The 22,082-nt window shown below is 40.6% G+C and overlaps 1 protein-coding gene across 1 annotated transcript in view; it reads left to right on the forward strand.

The window, feature by feature from the left end:
- Window positions 1-1,373: 1,373 nt before the first annotated feature.
- The window catches only part of LOC131676929 (ABC transporter G family member 23), a 123,690-nt gene continuing 102,981 nt past the window's right edge, over window positions 1,374-22,082 (forward strand). Inside the window, exon 1 of the mRNA XM_058956332.1 lies at window positions 1,374-2,506. Coding sequence (XP_058812315.1) covers window positions 2,331-2,506 — 176 coding nt within the window. The 5' untranslated portion in view covers window positions 1,374-2,330. The remainder of the gene's footprint in view (window positions 2,507-22,082) is intronic.

Raw genomic sequence — 22,082 nt, forward strand, 5'->3', positions numbered from 1 at the left:
TTCCAGAATTAGTTCAAGCAAACATTTGAATGAAAAACATTGACATCAATAACTTAATGTGGGTGAACATGCAGGTTATCAAAGTCACCTCGGAACACGAAAACGGACTTCAACTTGAAGTCATTTTTGAAAAAATAGCTGTAAGCGAACAATTTTAGGTAAAACCATCGAATCTTGTTCTCCATACATCAGTATATGGTTTAAAAATATTAAACTTGAAAAAATTGTGTTGCGTCTAAAAATATGTAATGATTACTTCGAAAAGTGATTAACGTCACCCCGGTTTACGGTATGAGTTTCAGCTGGCGTTTTGCTTACAAGTTTGTATACACGTTTCAAGTTTGCACAAAACTTTACCTAATTTTATATTTTATTTTTACTTTTAATTAAACATGTATCCCCAAAATGTTGGATATTCAACTATGTTAGCTCAACTAGTCCTTATCTTCTGAGGAAGATCAATGGTTCTTACGCGCGAATACTTATTTAACAACAAGTGAGCCATATTCCTACCTTTTTTGATTCGTTTTATTTTAAACAGCTCGATGCGATGCGCCATTATCCCACTCAGACCAAACTATGCGTATTTGTCCTGCATATTCGTCTCCTTAGATATCAGTCGCTAGTTGCTCATTTTACCCCGAACAAACAAAGCAAAGCTAGAACTTTGCCCTATTACCACTGCCCTATCGTCGATATGATGTTCGTTACGGAATATTCTTGATTAACTTTTTTGTGCAGACGATCGTATGGAAGAGAATTGCAAAGCGATTAGTGCGCTTTAGGCATTAGGTGATTTGTCGCATTCATAGATATACATACTTTATTATATTATACTATCATTTCATATTTTGATATGAAATAAATTATTCGAATACTGTACAGTGAAAAATACTAGTATTTAATATTCCAAGAAGAGTACGTATGAAGTATCTTTGTAAAAAAGATACCATGAGTATCTTTTTTACAAAGATACTACAAACGTATATACTACGTATAAATACTATCAAATACTTTTATAGAGTAAAAATTGAACTCTACTTGTGTCAGAAAATTATATTAACGTAAATATGTTCATTTTCACAACAGTCCTTCTGCCATACTGCAACCCCTTGAAAATACCGCGACAGTTCGCACCTGATACAATGCAGAAACAGCTTAATCACACAAAGACAACCGAATATCACCGACAACAACAAAAACTCCGAGGCAATCTTACGCTTTTATGCCGTATACTATGCCAAACCACACATGACCAAAGTGCTCGATTTATTCGATATCAGAGAATACAAACACTTTCCATGTACGCTTGCCAGTGCTGCTGCGGTGCGAGCGAAACCAGCTCTAGTCATTCCAGCAGTGTGCATCCAAGCAGTCCGTCTTTCCCTCACAAGGCAACCGGGGCCCGAAACATTTTTGTGTTGTGTGCACAATCGCGTGTTCACTTCCTAACGACGAGAGACTTGTATGCGGGTACTACCAGCACAGGACGGAAACCGTCATCTAGCAGCAGCAGGCACCCTTGCGTAGTAAAAGCATTTGTTTGACGCGTATTCACGCGCGTTCTTCCTTCGGTGCATACGCGCTACAGAGTAAGCAGCGATCGTCTGTGTGATCACACACGCGCACCAGTCTGGCCTAATAACCTGTTCTCTGTGTGGAATCTTATTACGGCACGTCTTGCCTACCCCGTCACAGCCATTCTCGTAAGCCTTCTTCGAACCCGGGCCCGGTTCGGGGTGATCACCGTCAGCGCACAGTGTACACTGGAAGCGGCGGGCAGCCGATGCGATTCCAGTCTCAAACGGTGACCCATCGCGATCGGACAAACGACGGCGGCGACACGAGTGAAAATTGATTGACTGAGTAAGTGTGACTTCCTGCTACTCTTGCTAGCCAGCTAGTCAAACTAGTAGATCCAGTCGAAATTAGATCCAGGTTGTGATGCCGAATATGTGCGAATAGTGCTGCTATTTGGGCTTGTACTTGTTGTCGTTGATAGCTAAAAGTTGGTTTCAGCCTATAATCGGTGTTACGTGTGTGTTGTTTTTGCTTCCTGAAAAGTTTACTTCGCAGTAGTAAGGGAGGGCCCACAACAAAATCAGTGACGTCCAAGTTACAACGCAGTCAGGCGGAAAGTTAGTGCGGTAGCAAAAGTGAATCTACCAAGCGAGAAGGCAAAGAAAACAAAACGCTTTCCCTTTGGTTGCGGTGTAAGTCTCTCTTTCTATGAGCTCCCGTGCCCGTGTTGTCTGAGGTCCATTCGAAAGAGAGTGAAAAATAACAAAATATAGTAGTGGTGAACAAATAGCTTGCTACGGGAATTAATAATGGCTCCTATGGCCGGAGGTACCGGTGACCCCAAGGACGCATCCATAGCGATTATTTCAACAGGTACGGTTGCTATGGTGGGACATCAACAGCAGCAGAGCTCCAACCCGACCGAGATGGACAAACGCCGTATTAGTCGGATGTTTAGCTGGACGGCCGATTCACCGATCGTCACGTAAGTACCCGGAGGATGGGGGGTTAAAAAGTTTTGTGAATTTCCCTGGAGCAATGGATCATCGTCAGCGCCGTAATCGATCATCCCATCCAATTATCTCGCTCTGGTTGGTTCAGCAAATTGATGTTGCACTCGGTGACCTCGCCACCGCCCGGCTATCTATTTGCGTGCGGAATGGGGTGTTTTCTGCTCCGTAATCATGGCATTAGATGGCAACTTTTGTTGTTTTCCTGGTGCCCCTCTACACAACGGTGCGCTATGACTAGTCAATTGGCATGTTCAATCACCATTAGCTACCACTGGCTGGCTACCGACTGATTGGGGTTTTGCGCACGTGTAGATCATCTTGCAATAGCGCAAAAAAAATAACAATCATACGTTTATTGTAGTTTCGGAGAGTTTTTGTTTGGTTCCAGCTGACTGTCATGCGTACCTGTTTTGTTGGTTCTTTTTTCGGCTCATAAATTAATGAAATTTTATAAAATACCTACCGGGTGAGTTGGTAACTCTTTTTCGGTTACTTCCGGTTCGATACAACCAAGCGTTAGTCCACATCGAATCAGTCGGAATGGAATTAAAGGAACTCATGTACTTCACGGTAGTAGATTTTCTTGGAGAACACGATTTCCTTGAGCTTCGTTTGCTGGTTTTCGCACCGAACGAGTTTCAATCGATGAACAACAAAAACTTATTTATGTTTTCCAATGGAATCAATGGCATCTTGGATCTACCATTTTTTGTTCCTGAGCTGTATTTATAGCGTGTCTTTTCGTGCTACACTGCACAGTGGCGTCCGTCCACACAAAATTGTAAAAATTGGTTTATATGATTAAAAATACGGTTTTTAACCAATTTTTGGTCAGTGCTATTAACTTTGAAATACCCTAATTCTCTTTCTCGATTATTTTTATGGTAATCTATAAGTTTGAATGAGAGTTGCACCGGTTTAGCGCAATGTTAAAAACGAAAATCAATCAGACTCACCGTTAAAGTGAATGTGAATTCCTTTTTATACGTTGACGGTGGACGACGTCGTGAAAAGTTGCGCCACGAACAACTATTGCACGTTCAACTGGCAGTTTACAGTCCGTCAGAATGCAATCTGGTATTCCGAGGTGAACGATCACCGTGAACAACGATGACATTTATATTCACCACTCTGCATCGATTCCTTCCATCGTTGCGTTTTCACTTTACGATGTGTAAAAACGGAAAAATATCCTCCGCGAACAGAGTTCGCTCCGAAAAACAGGTTTTTCGGATTTTAAAGGAATCAATCGGAATTCAATACAAAAGAGATTATAACTACTAGAGGGAGCAAAGCGCTACTGTCTCCATGTATTCACGGACTCGCTCTAGCATATTATATCCCATTACTGTGACATGTGTGTACCCTGGGCAATGTGTGTCAAACTAATGGGCCTAGCATATGTAAGAGCGAGATGATAAATTATCAGTGTTAATATGCGACCTCTAAGGGGCGAACACGAAATTATTGCGACACCGAAAATGTCATGCCAATTTTCTTATAATGTTTAAAATCAAACCAAAAGTTTAGGGTAGTTTTATACATATATTTACTTCAAAAATCAAAAGAAAAGTTAATCGATGGAGCCTTGAGTGTAAAATGGAACGCATTTTCGCTTGATGCCCTCCATTAAAGTCTTTACAGTGTCATCCGGTACCAGTTTCTCAGTTTTTTTCCATTTTCTTAACATGTCCTTCTCGTCTTTGACTGTCTTCTTGCTCTTCCGAAGTTCCCGCTTCATCATTGCCCAGTACTGCTCAATTGGGCGCAGCTCCGGACAGTTTGGCGGATTCATGTCCTTTGGAACAAAATGGACAGAATTGGCTTCATACCACTCCAGGACACTTTTAGAATAGTGGCATGATGCCAAATCTGGCCAAAATAGCGGAGCTTCGTCGTGCTGCTGCAAGAACGGCAGAAGGCGCCTCTCGAGGCACTCAGATTTGTAGATCTCGCCATTTACTGTGCCCTTTGTCACGAAAGGCTCACTTCTCAGTCCGCAAGAGCAGATGGTCTGCCAAATGAGATATTTGGAAGCGAACTTCGACATTTTCTTCTTCTTAAATTTGTCGTCCACATAGAACTTGCTCTTGCCGGTGAACAACTCCAACCCCGGAATTTGCTTAAAATCGGCTTTTATATACGTTTCGTCGTCCATCACACGGCAGCCATATTTTGTCAGCATCTTCTCTTAGAGCTTCCGTGCCCGAGTTTTAGCCGTCGATTGTTGCCGCTCATCGCGGTTTGGGAAGTTCTGTACCTTGTATGTATGTAGTCCAGCTCTCTTCTTTGCATTCAAATCACGGCTTGAGACGTTGGGATTTGCTTTAATAATCCACTTCACCTTTCCCTCCGTCTTTTTGTTCTCCGGTCCCGGTTTTCTTCCAGCTCCTTTGCCGTGGTCCAACGTCAACCGCTGCTGGAACCGCTTCAACACTCTGGAGACGGTTGAATGGTGAATGTTCCACATTTTTCCCAACTGCCTGTGCGACAGGTCAGGAAATTCCAGGTGTTTGGAAAGAATTTGTTCTCTCGACTCGCGTTGGTTTACCTCCATTTTCGTTGAATCGAAAAACACGACTTCGAGTTTGACAGCATGTAAACAATACACATCAATGAGAAAGTGTGCAAAATTTGGTTGATTTTTACCTAATGGTAAAAAAGTTATGCCCTGTTGAATGTTTCGCAATAATTTCGTGTTCGCCCTTTAGTAGTAATAAACTCTTTTATCAATACACATTCATTTTGTTTTAGTTTTGTCAGCTTAGATGCGGTGGAGATACGAGTCAAGCGCACGTACACGTTCACTGAGGATCTAAGTAGGCCTTTACTGCGAAGATTCAGGAATCAGTAATCAGAATATATTGGCTTAAATGGCAGGTTCCCCGTATTTAGTCGGGGATTTGTGCCTTGCCGTGTCTTTTATCATTTCCTGAGTGGAAGGAAAGAAGCAGGACGGTGGGAAAAATAACAGCACAAAAACAAAACCAAAGAACAGGTAAGTTAAACTCACAAGTAGTTCAACTCGCCTGCGAGTAAGCCTAAAGCTCTTTACCACATTGGATAAGAAACTGCAGTATGTCTCTGAGTTTCAGTCGTTCAAACATGGTGTCGACTATGTCAGGACAGCCGAAAACTCGAAATCGCAATTGCGCTACTGTTGGGCAGTTACATATCAGATGATATGAGGTTCTGTAGTCGGATTCACAAAGATCACATGAAAAAAAACTCAGCGCGCTGAATAGTTGCCATGTGATAATTGAGTTTGCAGTGGTCGGTTAAAGCTCTGGTCAGCATGCCGCAGTGGGTGCTTCGATAAATGTAGGAAATTTAACTGGGCACGGTTGTTCCAGAAACGCCTTTGTTTGGCGACATGTTTGTAGATTTCTCCAATAATTGCGGTGCTCGAACGTATTTTTTCTCTTATCCAACTTTTCGAAATCGGCAGGACGGGTTCAGGACCAACGAAATCAATCGCTGAACCTACCCTGGCCAATTCGTCAGCTCATTCAATTCCAGTAATATCGGAAATGTTCGGGCACCCAGACAAGGTAGATACTGTTGACAATGCTTAGTTCTTCGATTTGGGTTCGGCACGCGATCACTAGCTTGGACCGTAATTTGTCTGAGCTAAGGGCCTTGATTGCAGCCTGACTATCGGAGCAGAAGTTTAAAACTTTGCCGGACAAGCTCTGTTAAAGGGCCGATTGTACCTCTTACATAATCGCGAAGATTTCTGCTTGGAATACAGCACAATATCTATCTAGAGAGTGAGATTGTTCCAGTCTCATTTCACGACAGTAGACACCAGCTCAACCACGTCCCTCCATCAGAGAGTCGTCAGTGTAACAAACCACTTGCGTTTGTTGTTGTCGTTCCATGTAGCCAGACAACCCCTCCTCTCGAGAGGGAATCTTCACATGGAATGTCCTGTAAGGAAAACTACATGTGACTGTAATATCGCTGAGAGCAAGAATATCTTCACCATTTGTGACCACAATCTTGTATGACTGGTAGCAAGATCAACATGGTTACTGTTCCAAAGCCCAGTAACCTGCAGTCTGTATGCACATGATAGTGCTTCTTGTTTAAGGTGTATGTGTAATGGATTGATATTTAGAAGTGCTTCAAGATGGATTGATATTTAGAAGTGCTTCGGAGTTGTGGTGAAAGCACCAGTCAACGCCATGAGCGCCATTCTTGGTTTAGCTTTGACTGGACTGCCATCAATTCTCCCTTCTGCCACCACACAAGGCATCCATATGACACTATTGGACGTACAATTGTCGTGTAAATCCAATAGATGTATTTTGGTTTGAGACCCCAGGTGTTTCGAAAAGTACGTCTGCACTGCCCGAAGGCCATGCACGCTTTCTCGACTCTGAACTCAATGTTAGCAGACAAATCCAGTTCGGAATTCAATATAACTCCAACGTATTCGACTTGATCTGAACACAGTAGCTAAGAATCAAAGAACTGCAAGGGATGAACCCCGTGAAAAGAACCATTGAAGTCTTGTTTAGGTTAACTGATAATTTAACTTGTCTACACCACTGTTCGATAGTTCTTAATACTTGTTGCATTAGGTCAACGATTGTTCAGATGCAATCCGGAAATCCGCAAATACACAAGTTCCGTATCTCAGCCTGTCGCAGTGACGAGCAAAGAATACGGTTACTAAGCATTGCCTTTATCTAACCCGAAATACATACAGATATCCCATGACCGCGCTTCACTTCCAGAATAGACTGTCAAAAGCACCCTCAGTATCTAGGAATACACCCAAGCTAGATTGCTTGAGAATGCAAACAATCTTTTATTTCGAGAAACCGTGTATAAAAAATCTGAATAAGATTTTTTTATTAACAGGTATTTGGTTTAGTTGGATAAACAGTGTTGGACATTTTCAATGTACAAGGGGTCGCCAATGTGCCAAGTAAAAGTTTTTTCAATGTTTCGAGGAGTTTTTTTTTCATTTAAGTTAGTCAAAAGAAGTTATCGGCAGTTGAAAATCGATAATCAAAAAGGTTGCTGGTCGAGTGGAACAATCAACGTTCTCGTACGTTCATGACCACATCCGTACCAACGAAAATGGATCATACCAAACAAAGGCCACAGGTCTAACACTAACTCTTCCTATCTCAGTAAAAAAAATACATTTTTTTCTCTCCCTAACTCTTTGAAAACCCTATTTAATCAAAAATTACTGATTGGTTGATAACAAGAAACATCAGTCGTTCTCCTACTCAGACCAAACAATACGTATTTTCCCTGCATATTATCCCGCTTAAAGTTCCTAGCTTATCAAACTGAACAAACAAGATCTATATACTTTGTGCAGTAGCTTGTCAGTTTGGCACTACCCGGGGAGAACTTGGCCATATTCCTCTACTGCCGATGCGATGTGACCTCCGAATTGGAATATTATTTGATGATTTCTAAAAAGCACACAATCTTTCGAAAACCAGGACTGTCACGTAATCAAGTGCAACATCTCATTCATAGTCATACGTATGAAGTATATACACAGAGACACACAATATTCCTTTAAATGGTCACAGTGGAAATCAAGGCTCTACAGCTTATATACACAGAGAACAAACATATAAGCTAGAACAAACTTTCCCGAAAAACCTATGTAAACATTTAAATAAAAATACGTTGAAAATCACCATCGCATTCAGGTTCGCATGCGTGAGTCACCATTGTATCCAAGTTCGCACACAAGTCTCGTATAACGATTGCTGGCCGATCGAAGCGCCAGCCAGTGACAAGTTGCTACTTGCTGTTGTTATTTCAAAGCGACAGTTTTATTCCTTACACAAGTTGAAAACTTTACTTGTATGTCAGTTCTCAGTGATATAGTAGATAAGCGACCCACACTTTGACGAACCCTTTGTGCATTGAACATATCGAACATTATTGTTTTACAACTGCGTATAGCTTGAGACCAAATAAAAGAATTCAGGCTGGACACAATTTATTGGAAAAACATTTGTGAATTCTAATTGATAAACGTTGGAATTCACAGTCGCACTCCAACTGCATTGCGCCACCAAGCGCATTTCTGTCTCCTGCGTTATTCGAAATTCCAATTACCGATGTTTAAACACAATTCGAATCGTGCATTTAAAATGTCGAAGAGAATGAGAATTACTATTATTTTAGCACATTGGGGAACACCCTTGTGCATTGAATCGATCGAACATTATTGATTTTCAGCTACCATAAACTTGAATTCCGGTTAAACTCTTTTTTTTATAATAGAAAAATGGCGGACCCCCATGTGCATTGAAAATGTCCAATGCCATTTATTTCAGCTACCGTTACTAAATGTCTACTGAAATAATTTTTTCAAGGTTTCTAAAAAAAACAGGTTTTGTTTTACACGGTTTCTCGAAATAAAACGTATTTTTGGCACGGTTTTTTTCGGGATAAGCGTATCATTGAACTGGTATATCGAAATAGGCATTTTATTCACAAAAATCGTGTTATTTCACATAACCGTGCGAAAAAAGGCGTGCAAAAAACCGTGCAAAAACCGAATCCGGTGTATTTTATAAATAAAAATTAATATATTGTCTTCGAATTAATAAATTTTCGTACAGACTGAAATACTATGCTAACTTAAACCTATTTTCAATTTGAATGGCTATCGTGTCTACATTCCAGCCTACAATGTAGAGATCGACGGCGTGGTGACCGACTAGTTTTAAATGTAATTTAAAAGCTGATTTTGGCGAAATGTGCAGCTACATTACTGTACTGGCATTAAAATTCCTTTTACTACTGTTGTGCACATTCAAAATACTATTTACTAATAAGACGTTTTTTAAATAGACTTTCGAATGCTGATTAAAAACAGTCATGCACACAAAATTTTAACGCATTCTTCTGCGGAAAAATTGAAGGAAGCAACACCATTCTTCACGACAAAATAACAATCTCTCGGTTCAGAAGAGCGCAACTATGACATCCTCTTGTTGTTGCACCTAAAACTATAGGCGGGTGAAATTCCTTGAAAAGGCTAAATTTTTCTCTTTGGGGGTATAACAGCTCGAGGAAGCAGCCTAAGAGAACCGCCTTCGATCTTAGTAATTCTAGATCAAACGAGGAATTTCTAGCACTTCCAGGGACATCAAAAATCTGTGACTCAACATTTCAACCAAAGGCTTAGGGCTTAGGTTGGGCACCGGCCACTTTGTGAAACTTGTCCCAACACCGAGGAGACTTGATTTCTCATGGTATGACACGGAGTTGTCGTCTAGATTTTTTCATTTCGTTCACAGAAGTGTTAGTTTTAGGGTTATTCGCCTCTTTTTTCGGGTTGAAAATATTCTCCGTAGAAAATACTCTAACCCAGCGTGGTTCAGAATTGAACCCAGATGGGCTGTGTATAAGGCAATCGATTTACCAACTATGCTATGCCTGTCTCCTGTCTTTTTGATGATAGTCAATTTAGCTCACTCCACCATCTTCGCTATAGTTGGTCTGCCCATTTCACGTTTCTATAAAATTGAGAAAACAAGCAATAATTTTTGCTATTTTTCCAATTTGAAATCTTTGCATTTGAAATTTTCGTATCGCACAACTCAAACACGTACGTGATTTATTTTTGTATACACTTTAGTTTTGAGAACAATACCATTTATTGTAAATAAATCTGGATAGATGAGAATGTGGAATTCTGGAGCCTTTCGTGAAATTTTGATTTTACACTCCTTTGGTTTTTACATGTGCTTCCGGGGAAAGTTGTTATAAGTTGTTCAACATTTCAGCGCCTCCTATGGTTGACACTGTTGTTGGGGGTCCAACCGCACGCTACGGGCCTGCGGATAGCATTGTGAAGTGTAAATCTTTAACGTTAGGTTCATTGACACCTTTTTCGGGTTAGAAAAACAGAATAGATGGCTTGCCACGCAAGATAGTTTTTGCGAACTTCGACAGCTTAATGTGTTTGACAATCTCTGCCACATTTCCTCTTGCAGTCGACGTATAATAATCCTGTCCAGGAGAGGTCATCCCGTACAACGCAATCAAACTTCGTCAGCATTTTCATGTACAGCTTCCGCGATCGTTCTCTGGCCGACTCGTTTTGCATATCGTCACGATTTAGTCACCACCAGTCTTGTAAGTCTACAGTCCGACTGGTTTTTTAGCTCGATGCACGGTTACATACATAGGGATACACACATACATCTTTGAAATGAGGGGTGAAAAAAATGCGTCAAGTTGAAATTGACCAATTTTTGACCGTAACACCCTTTATCGAGGTTGGGAATCGAACCCAGGTGAACTACGTACAAGCGCATTTCAGTGACAATCTATTTACCAACGAGGTTAGGGCCCAACACCTTCTAAGAATTGCGAAATACGATAATATGATTCATAGTGCATGTTTAGAGTAAGTATATGGTTCATCTTGACGTTGACTGTATTGAAACAAACGGCGACGTAGATTAGTATGATAGCTGCCTCAACCAAAACAAGTGACTTGCATTTTCTGATAGCTGCTGACGAAACTTATCTAGAATTCCCAAAAACCGGAAAAAACTTATGAATCAATTATCAACTATACACGGTGCACATCGGTGGCAAGGCGACGCATCTCAAGGACCTCCGGCCCGCAACAGCGTCAATCGATTTCAGACAAAAGAAAAACCAGTTTAACCGGCCTTCCTCACATGGTTCTTTTTATTTACGTCCGAGCGGGCAGTGACTGACGACATCCGCAAATTGGAAAACCGAACCGCCGTGCCGATAATCATAATATGGATGGATGAAACGAATAGAGATGGAGATGAGCTAGTAACCCGAAACGTTGGTCACCTTCGTTGCCAAGGCGAGTCAAGGCGGCGTCAAGGGTTCCTATACGATCGCTCGGCACGACGCGGTGACTTTAGTTAGAAACTGCCCGCTACAGAAAAGGTGATAATGCGCGAAAAAAATACAACAAAGCTGCCTTTACCTGGCCCGCGGTCTGTTCCCACTGACCGCTGAAGCTTTTGAGAGCTAGCAGGAAATACTGTGCTATTTCGGTGTAAGCTGAATATTTAATACTTTGCATACATAGACTATCGCTTGGTGGTTTCGGATTGGTGGTGCTTTATCTGAAACGCTAAAGTACAGCTACCCATAAGCGAAACCGGTTTCGGCACATCTTGGCAAACTCCGGCGAGTGATGACAAACAAGGATGTCAGAAGTCCGCCGAGGCCGGCGCACACGGACTTGCATATTTAATTTTAAGCGTGTGCGGCTTTGGGTAATATAACCACATGATTTTTCTAAATGGAGAGAGAGCTGGAGTTGAATTTGCCATACAGACTGGTTAGGCTAGCGTTTTGTAAGCAAAATAATCAAACGTAATACTAGAAACGAGTTCTCTAGCTTTACTTCATTCCAACAACTGGGAGGTATGGGAGTACTAGTCGGTAGTAAATTTTCCAAGCTTTTGAATGGAAGGAAAAGAATGTGTGTTACTTCGAAAGAGACCTAATACCATGTATGTCCCTGGTATCACAGTAGCCCGTAATTATTTACGTGTTTATTAACCTATCACTGTGACATTGTTGCCATCATCATTACAATGAAGTATTCAGGCGGGCGTTCGATTGTTTTCAACCAATATGTATCTATGTTGAATATGAATGATCGACTTAGTAGTTAATTTTGTGCTAAGTAGTAGTTAAAATAAACTAATGAATATACCGAATCTCTTCCAAAATCTACATCGTTATTGTTCAGCCCTGCGCCAGCGGGATGTGTGCCGACGCATGCATTTATCCGATTTGTATCAGTACAGGGAGAGCTAAATAACAAGCAGTTTTGACGTTTATATTTATTACGTTCGCGCTTGCGTGTCCCCCATTGCATAACAACCCGGCGAAATGGGAGATTATCTTGGGATTTGAAATAACATTAGAGAAATAGATATCGTTGTTGTTTCACAGCGATTGATTCTTTGTACGCATTATAGCAAGGTCTAAAACTGACCGATTTCAAAAAAGGAAAAACTAGTCTTTTCGCTGTTGCTGATTGATTTTGTTGAAAATTTAGCGAAACCTTGTTGGCCACAGCGTCATCTCGCCAATACGCCCGGTACCGTAGAGCTCCATCTTTGTCGGTCTTGGGCGGCGTCCTTCCAGTTCCCCACACATTCAAGGATCTCAGGTCCTCTTACACTGCGTATAGCCTACATATTCGTGGCCTCCCACGAAGTCAGCGTCCTCTTTCTGGCTCCTTGCTGAATATTGTTTTCTCGATTCTTTCCTCCGACATTCGTACCACATGACCAACCCACTGTAGTCTGCCGTACTTTATCTGTTTAACAATATCTGCAGTTTTGTATACTTGGTACAACTCATGATTCACGTGTCTGCGCCACACTCCATTTTCGTATATCCAAGTATTGTCCGCAGCACTTTACGCTCGAAGACTCGAAACGTTCTCCTATCTACCTCCCTCAACGTCCACGCTTGGTAGCCATTAAGAGCGACAGGGTGGATCAGTGTTTTGTAAAAGGCAAATTTTGTTAACGTTTGCAGGTTGTGGTACCTAAGCTGATTACGTAGACCGTAAAGGCACTGTTGGCCGCTGCAACACGCTTTTTTACCTCACGGGAAACATCGTTGTCGCAAGTCACAAGGGTACCAAGGTAAACGAATTCTTCGACCACTTCAAACACGTCACCATCAAGCACTACCTTGGAACCAACACCACTGGAGCTGTCTCTTTCTTTTTGGCTGCGACCATGTACTTTGTCTTGGCTGAGTGGATGACTAAGCCTATCCTCGCTGTATCCCTCAAGTCACGAAAGCCTCTTCCACTGCTCTACGATTGATTCCAATTACATCAATATAGTCTGCAAAACCAAGGACCATATGAGACCTTGTGATGATGGTTCCGTTATTCTTTGATAGCTTATTCAAGAGAAATATTGAACCGCAAATTAGAAAGTGCATCGCCTTGCTTCAGTCCATCTAAGTTCACAAATGAGGTTGAGATCTCATCTGCAATACGAATACTTGATTTTGAACCAACATCGCACGTATTAGTCTAATCAGCCATGTTCTGACATAATCTGCCACAGCTCATTTCTTTTCATTGAGTCGCACGCCGCCTTAAAATCAATGAACAGATGGTTGGTCAGCAAGTTGTACTCCCGGAATTTGTCTAGTATCATCCGCAGACTGAAAATCTGATCCGTCGTTGATCGGACCTTACGAAAACCAGCCTGGTATTCGCCGACGAAGGACTCCTCAAGCGGTCTCAGTCTGTTAAACAGGATACGCGACAATATTTTGTGCACCGAGTTCAGGATTAGTGTGATTAGTGCACTCCAGTCTAGGCCCTTTTTGTAGATCGAATGAGTCCGTCCAGGCAACTAGCAGGCAATTCGTCGTCCGCCCATATTATTACAATAATGCGTCGGGTTATTTGGTGCAGCTACTCACTACCATGTCTGAGAAGTTCAACAGAGATCTCGTCCTTTCCAGCAGCTTTACCGGTTTTCAGCTCACCTATAGCCTTCTTAACCTCATCTAGTGCTAGTAGATCCACAGCTTGTTCGCCATTTTCAATGCTTATCCTGTTCCTAGATACACTTTCACTTCCGCTATTCAACAAAACCTCAAAATACTCCTTCCACCTGGCAGCCACCATTGTGTTGTCTGTCAACAAATTTCCCTCGCGGTCATTGCACATAACGGGCACTGGCACTGATTTATGCCGCGCACCGCTGACAGTTGCATAAAATCTCCGTATATCATTCCGGTTCATGCATTCTTGCGCTTCAACAATTATACTCGGCACTTCTCGCTTCCTCGCACCGCTCTCTGTAGAGGCCATTATCATTGGTAGCAGGATGAAGGCTCTTCGTACTAAAAATTGGGTGAAAAAACTGCTCCCTCCCAACCTGTGCGTTAGCATCTGCGATGACTATTTTAACATCTTGTCTTGGGCAATCTCCATAGGCTTTATCTAAGCTCTCATATAACGCGTCCTTCATATCATCGAGCTTGTCGTTAGTTCGCGCATAGAGGCTGAACAGGTTGTAGTTGAAGAATTTGTTCTCAACACTTAACACATAAATACGGTCGTTTATCGGTTTCCACCGAATAACACGCTTCATCTGCTTCCCGATTACTATGAAACCGACACCATGTTCTGCTCTTTCACCGCCGCTGTAGTAGAACTGGTACCTGAATGAATCGTTCGCAATGGGGTTCACCGCTCTGAATTCGCGTTCTTCGGTTTTCGGCCATCGTGCTTCCTGTATTGCCGCCATCATCATTATTATGATTATTTATTCGTCTTTCATTTGTCAGTCATGAATCAACTGGAAGTTAACTTTCAGTTTCCATTTTTATTTGTTTGAATGTAGCGACTTCAAATAGTAAATGTCCTTTGTCCATTCAATCCATTTTATTGTTTTCAGGTAAAAGGCTCGTTCAAACTCCGCAAATTTCGTGTTTTGCTCCACTCGTACCTGAAAGAGAAATTTATATGATATAATTCGAATATAATAAATATGTAAACATTGGGCACTCAGTACGGTTCATTGGATTTCAAATGGAAACAGCTTTAGTTATTTTTGTGATATTGTCACTAATGCGAATATTCCGCTACATTTAACTTAAACCAAATTTTACTTAAAATTTTGTGAATCGACGCAGCTAACGATTTATAAAATGTATAAACAAACTAATCTTGATTTAAAATTGTAGCTTCCTTCTCCAAACTTCCGACAGATCCTTGGATATGTGCCACTCTGTTCTGTCACAATCATCCCCTTTAAAAAATGGGAAGCGAGCCCAACGAATCTTTCAACTGGTGTCTGAAACCGGTTGTGAAAATTTGTTGACAATTTTTTGGACTTCTCAACGGAATTGATTGAATCGTTTGCATCCTCATGGTGAGAGCGCATACAGATGAACCATGGGTCTTGTCTTGAATCGATATTCCTTCTTGAAAACTAAACGTAAAATATTTCCAACCATCCAATTGTAAGGAATTTTCTTCAATTTGTGAATTTATGCTCTTACCTTTCTTCCTAGAACGCTGGCTTTGGCTTAGAACTGTGATGTATTGCTATATTCATTTGATCTTTCAGATGATAAGTGACAGTTTGCGGGAAACTCCATTTCCAACAATTTATTTCTTTTAGTTCAACCAGAGAACGATGTTGATAGGAAAACCAAAAACATTCAGCGGCCATAATGAATATGTTCACAAAGGCTTCAAATATCACTGTTTCCAGAAAATTTATCAACTTTCGTAGAAAAAATCTCCATAAAAATAAACTATTTTAATTGTTTGAAAACACACGTGTATGACAGCAAACGATACAGTAATATTTCAATACATATTGTCTGCAACCTAACTATTTTTGTCGGAGTTGCGCACAAAGTTGTGTGCGATATTTATCGAGAGTTGCCGACTCATCGTCAGACGCGTTTTCGGTAAGCTAAATGACAGCAAAGCAAAGCTGACAAAGCTTTCAAGATATCGCGTAGCATACAATGTTTTGTGCAATAAATTAAACCGTTCAGGTAAATATCAATGTGTTGTGTTTGCATGATTTAAAAGTAGGGTGTCGAGTCCATTTTCACCATATTGTTATTGTCATTTGATCTATTCGAATTTTTTATGCCGTTTTTGGTCGACCCCGAAACTGAGGTAGATTCCAACCGCTATTAGGGCATATATCTTGACGTTGATGAGATAATTCTAGATGTTACGTCTTCCAATTTACATTCACAAAGATTCAATAATGTTATGTAGAAAATGTTTCATTACGCAACCATCGGTGAGCAAATCCGATGTTCACTCCGCTTTTCGACAGTTGCTAATTTCTACTCGCCCTATGTGAGTCCGGGATGAATGTTTGCCGCAACTTTTGATGATGCGTTTTCGGTGAGTGTGAGGACCAGTTTGTAAGTTTATTTGCCCTTGTGCGCATGTGAGAAGGAAAGTTGCAGTTGCTGGCGCCGTTCCACCGTGGACCGGGGTGACCGTCGGGCCTAGCGGCGATGTCGGTGCTTGACGTATTGGTACTGCTACGCGTTGCCGTGGGTAGTAGTCGCTTGTAAAAGCAAAACCTTGGTACTGCATTCCATTCTATTTCGCCAGACTGCACAACTTAGTGTACAGGATAATTGCAGGGATAGTGCTACGATCCTACTGAATTCTTGTCGGTTGTATTTTATCCTTTTCCTTTGTTATATTTCTCTTTTATGTTGCATTGGCGAATAGAACCGATTGATATGTCCAGAGACCGAACAGAGAAACGGGCCCCTAAAAACCCAAGTGGTGATAGATAAAAGATTAGAATAGGTTATTAAACCATAAGCTGTTTGGGGTCTTTTCCGATGCAGCTAACGTTGAACCACGTTGACTCCTATCCTTTTACTGGGTTAACTGTCAAAAACGCTCCCTTGTGGCTTAAATCATTATTTGTTTACATTTACCTAGAAAATCAAAATAAAAATATAGTTGAAAATGTATATTGACTCATATAAAAAACTAAGCACTGTCAATGTATGGAATGGAAGAATTTTATTCTTCATTTTCCGACCCAAATAACCTTGTTTTACTAAACAGGAAACCGTGGTGACATGATATCTGATTCCACTTAAAGGCTAACGGCTGCCATCCGCGCAGTTCAAAGATCAATGGAAACGAGCTGTAATTACGCGCATGTTTCTCCATGACGTACTATGATATGAACGAGCTCACTTGTCGCCGTTTAATACGTCAGTTGAAATCCTCCAGCGGGGAATTTGCTTATGGTACTCACCAATGTTTACTCATTTGACTCACCTTCAGCCTACTACTACAGCGGGTGTATAATTTTGCTCAATCACTCCCGGATCACCTTGATTCGTCATCACTGGAAAGTTACGAATCCTTGTAGCCACCAAACATCGAACTGGAAGCGAACTTTGAGCGGATGAAAAGTGTGCGCCTCATAGTTTACAACGTGCGATGATTCACCGTTTCACGCAACGCAACATCGCGACGGAATGTGTGCAATCGAGGGACGTTCATGTGCCTGCATTTGATCAATCATCATCATTTTCATCGTTAATGTCTCCATCTTCATTACCTAGGCGGACAAAAGAAACGAAAATTATGACAAACGACACATTGTGCGACATTGTCAAAATTCAGGCGACAAAAATCAGTGGTGGATCCAGGGAGTAGGTTCTGGGGGACCCCCCCCCCCCCCCCCCGAAAATTTTTAACTTCTCGAGAATTTTTAAAATAGTTTCTACTTTAAATTCGTTCTAAATTCAAAATCATTCCAAACCAGATTCAACCACCGAAACTGATTTTAATTAAATAGGGGTATAACATATTACGTATTGTACAACGAACATTTCAAAATTGAAATTTCGGACCCCCTCCGAAATTTTTTTCTGGATGCGCTCCTGACCAACACCAACCGCGCTTTCTATCTTAAGGCGACCTTCTCCTGGATTCGGCGGAAAATCGAGTAATATTGAAGATTTTTTTGTGGAAAAACGAAAAGACATACGAACTTGGGTTTGATCTTTTATTTTTTATTTATCGTTAATTGGAAGATAATTTTTTTTTTGTCGAAAATTCAAAATGACGACTTCAAAATGGTGGATCTTGTCAGCCTCTACGCCCAAAACGTCATCCTACTTTGTCCAGTACAGGGCCCCTCGTAGTTAACTGCAATAAGAAATGAATATAATTTATTGAAATAAAAAAAAAATCCTATGACATATCTAATTTCAATAAATCTCGACAAAAAAAATTTTTTGGCGTCAAAGAAAAAAGTGAAATTCTTTTTTTAATGTAATCTCTTTTAAAATCATAAATAAATACGCTTCCAAACATTTTTGAATAAAGGAAACCAGATCAATAGAACAAGACATATCCTTGACGTTAGCAAAAAAAACATGGTTTTGAGAAAAACGCCATTTTGAACCCGTCATTTGGAATTTTTGAAAAAAGTTAATCATTTTCTAATTATCGATGACAAACGAATAAAAGATCAAAGGCACAAGTTTTGTGTGTTTTTTTTTTCATTTTTCCACAAAAAATGTCTAATATTGCTTTGATTTTCCGCCGAATCCAGATGAAGGTTCCCTTTGATAGAGTTGATAAATAAAGTGCAACAAAAAAAAACTATGTACACCAAAATGTAGTCAACTTTTCTTTCTCCTAGTAGAACAGTTACTGCCCAAGAGCGTTGCATTGGGCCCAAACATGCTGTTGTCACGTTTCATTCCGCGAAAACTGGTTCGAAGCATTTTCAACCTTGAGCCGGGTGAGTTTCGATATGTGTTCACGTTCACCGGACCCCAACCGGTATCTACCTACCTACCTGCCTTACCTTCTGTTTAGCCTGACGTTTTTTAAGTTGTGAAACGAGCAAGATTGGACCGCTACTTGCAAGCTTCCATCATCACCACGGTCTCATTGTTAGCCGAGCATGGTGTGCTTTGTTGGTTGTTTGGTAACTATACTACATATATCAATAATAGTCAACAATAACATGGCACAAATGTTTACTGAGGAAATATATCTCTTTCGACATAAACAATCGTCAGTCTAGGTGGACCGTAGGTTCCGACGGTCCGATACGAGATCCAGCACCCTAACCGTATGAGCCCACATTTGATCGCTTAGTATAGCTAAAACAGTGGATATTGCGAATCTTTTCTAAAATCCACATCGTGACATTTCAGCCATGCGCCACCAAGCCGTGCGCCGAATTACGCGCATGTTCATGTTTGCATTAGTGCAAGCGAATGAACTGTTTGACGTTTATTTTTGTTTCGATCGCACTCATTTGTGTCACATGTAGCAACAAATCGACGAAACGCTAGTTTATCTCGGGATAGGCAATATGCTAAATCAAAGACAAACCGAATTAGTATGTTGTTACGACGAGCCGGGTTAAACGATTCTTGCCCTCTCGTGTGATTACCTAATATTTATGGTTCAAGACGGTTCGGCGATGAAGATCCGCGTTCGAATTCCAAGAAGTGGCCAGACCAGCGCTCGGGTGTGTGTAGTTGTATGCATGTAGTGACGCCTTAAGATTGGTAATGAACCTGAAGCGGATATAATCAGGTGAGCGATTTCCGCGTGTGGTCTGGACTGGTCATGAGAGAGAGAGAATTATAAGACATGTGAGATACCTGACCATACTCAGGTGTGCTGGCCGTCCAGAATTCGCAAGTCTGACAAGAAATGAACACCTATTATTCTTCCAAGGACTGGTTTTCGAACAGGTGCGCGCTAATATGAGCAACTTTATTTACAGGACCGGTTGATCCAAGATTGACTATAGATATGTTCTGTTAATGATTTTGAAAGTTGCAAATTATTTAACTTTGGAAATAATCTGTTTGTCCTAAAGACAGTAAATGTCGTCTTCGTTATCAAAGATCAAATTTGGTGTAAGTGGAAACGCATCAATTCTTGAGAAAAATATACGTTTGCATAAATTTTATCTGAGGTTTCTATTACTCAAATGTACTAACATTGACATAAGCAAGATACTGTTAAACACAGACGAAACTAATGTCAAGGATTTATTCAATCATGCAGTGTGTTAATTACTGTTTTGTCATAATCATAATAATAAATTTGTTTCGTTCCACAGCATTCGCTAACTAGAGGGCAAATACAAATCAAATTCAAGTTGTCTCTACCTGAGGTGCTACTTAGAAAACGCAACTCATTTGAGAAGAAATTTTACACAGTCATGGCACCTAGTGACTAGTAGTAAATTTCTTTTTAGTCATTAGGTGACGGTAATTGAGAAAATAGGGCCCCGTAAGCAACAATGCTTTTAAATACGCAATTCAAAATAGTATTATAAATTTTTATACTTCTCCGACGTTTCGATGTAGTCAATACTGGCACCATCTTCAGGCGAAATGTTAAATGACAAAACATTTCATTCGTTTTTTTTTCAAAAATAAATAGGTATGTAACCCCTTAAGTGATTTTTGCAGTAGGAAGTATTAAGCGTACTTGTCACGTGAATAAAGGAGCTAAACAAATATTAAAAACTAATAAAGTGAGCTAATCGTTGCATAATTAGACGTCGATGATTGTCATCAGTAATAGGAGTATTAAATTTTGTCTGTGTTGTTGCTAATGATGAATTTCTAGAATCACTTACATGTTGTAATGCTGCATCTTAATTTGTTCTAAAATCTCTGCTACTTTTCCTCTTCCAGTTGACATATAATATTCTTGCTCGAACAAGTGTCGAAAGTCTGCCTTGACGTAGGTGATTGCGTGGTACAGGATGACGATCCTGTACCACGCAATCAAACTTCGTCAGCATCTTCTTCATGTACAGCTGCCGCGTTCGTTTTCTGGTTGACTTATTTTGCTTGTCGTCACGATTTGTAATCGCACCATTCTTGTAAGTCGTCTGTCCCACTAGCTTTTTTATTCGACGCACGGTTGCAGACGACACTCTCAGCTTGCTTGCTAAATTTCGGGCTTTTTTTAATGCAACCTGAAACAACTGCGTCAATTTGAAGTTGACCAATTTTTTATCGTAACACCCTGTACAAGTGTACAGATATAAATATTGAAATGATGAAACGATAGTGAACATTTTCCGATGTAAGTAAGCGTATATTTTGGCAAGTTTAGTTTAGAGTTTTACACTCAGAACATTCTCCGAAACACTCACTCATTTTTACACTCAAAACAACTCAGAACATGTTTGAAGACCCGATTTTGTAAGCCCCCGATTTGATCAGTCTCTGGATTAGATTTTGTCAGCCTCCCGTGCAAAACCGTTCGATGGGTTCAGGCAGATCCTAAGTCAAATACATACGAGTAAATCCTTTCCTGGACATATTTTTCTCATCTTAAAAGTGCAAAATATGCAAAAATAATAAAATCATTTTTTTTAATTTTGCAATGGATGACCCCCTTAAGAAAAAAATAAACGCTAAGTCAGAAAGGGTTATGAGGCTATGTCTAAGGACTGAAGAAGAATGTTTTAACAGCTTTGGTTTATTAAAATGATAGAAAATATGTCACGATTTTGTCAGCCCAAAATACGCCAAAAGGGCTGATGAAAACGGACCGTCACTGTTATGCGTACTTATAAACAAAAAGCTAATTTGTTTCCAGAATTACGTGCCGAGCGAAAATATTCGGCAGCAGCGTTTTTCTCTAATCGAATGTCGCCATTTTGTATTTCAAAATAGCTCCAATCATCTATTTCCGTCACGCGCTTTCCTCGAGTTGCATGAGATGGCAGACCACTGCGTTTATTAAATCACTTAAATAGCACCACTCTCGGAATACCTTTCAATGAGTGATGTGATCAGCATGATAGGAATTCTGGGTGTGACGTGGGTGAGGTGACGAAGAATAGGGCTCTATATTATATTGCGTCACGTAATAAAATTAGGGACCATCCATAAATCACGTAGCATCATATGGGGGAGGGGGGAGTTTTGTATTTTGTGATTATGTGTGACCCCCTGGGGGTAGGGGGTCATGTCATGCTACGTAGCTTTTTTAAAGGGGAA

Source organism: Topomyia yanbarensis, chromosome 1 (genome assembly GCF_030247195.1).
Source record: "Topomyia yanbarensis strain Yona2022 chromosome 1, ASM3024719v1, whole genome shotgun sequence".
NCBI classification, from domain to species: Eukaryota; Metazoa; Arthropoda; class Insecta; order Diptera; family Culicidae; genus Topomyia; species Topomyia yanbarensis.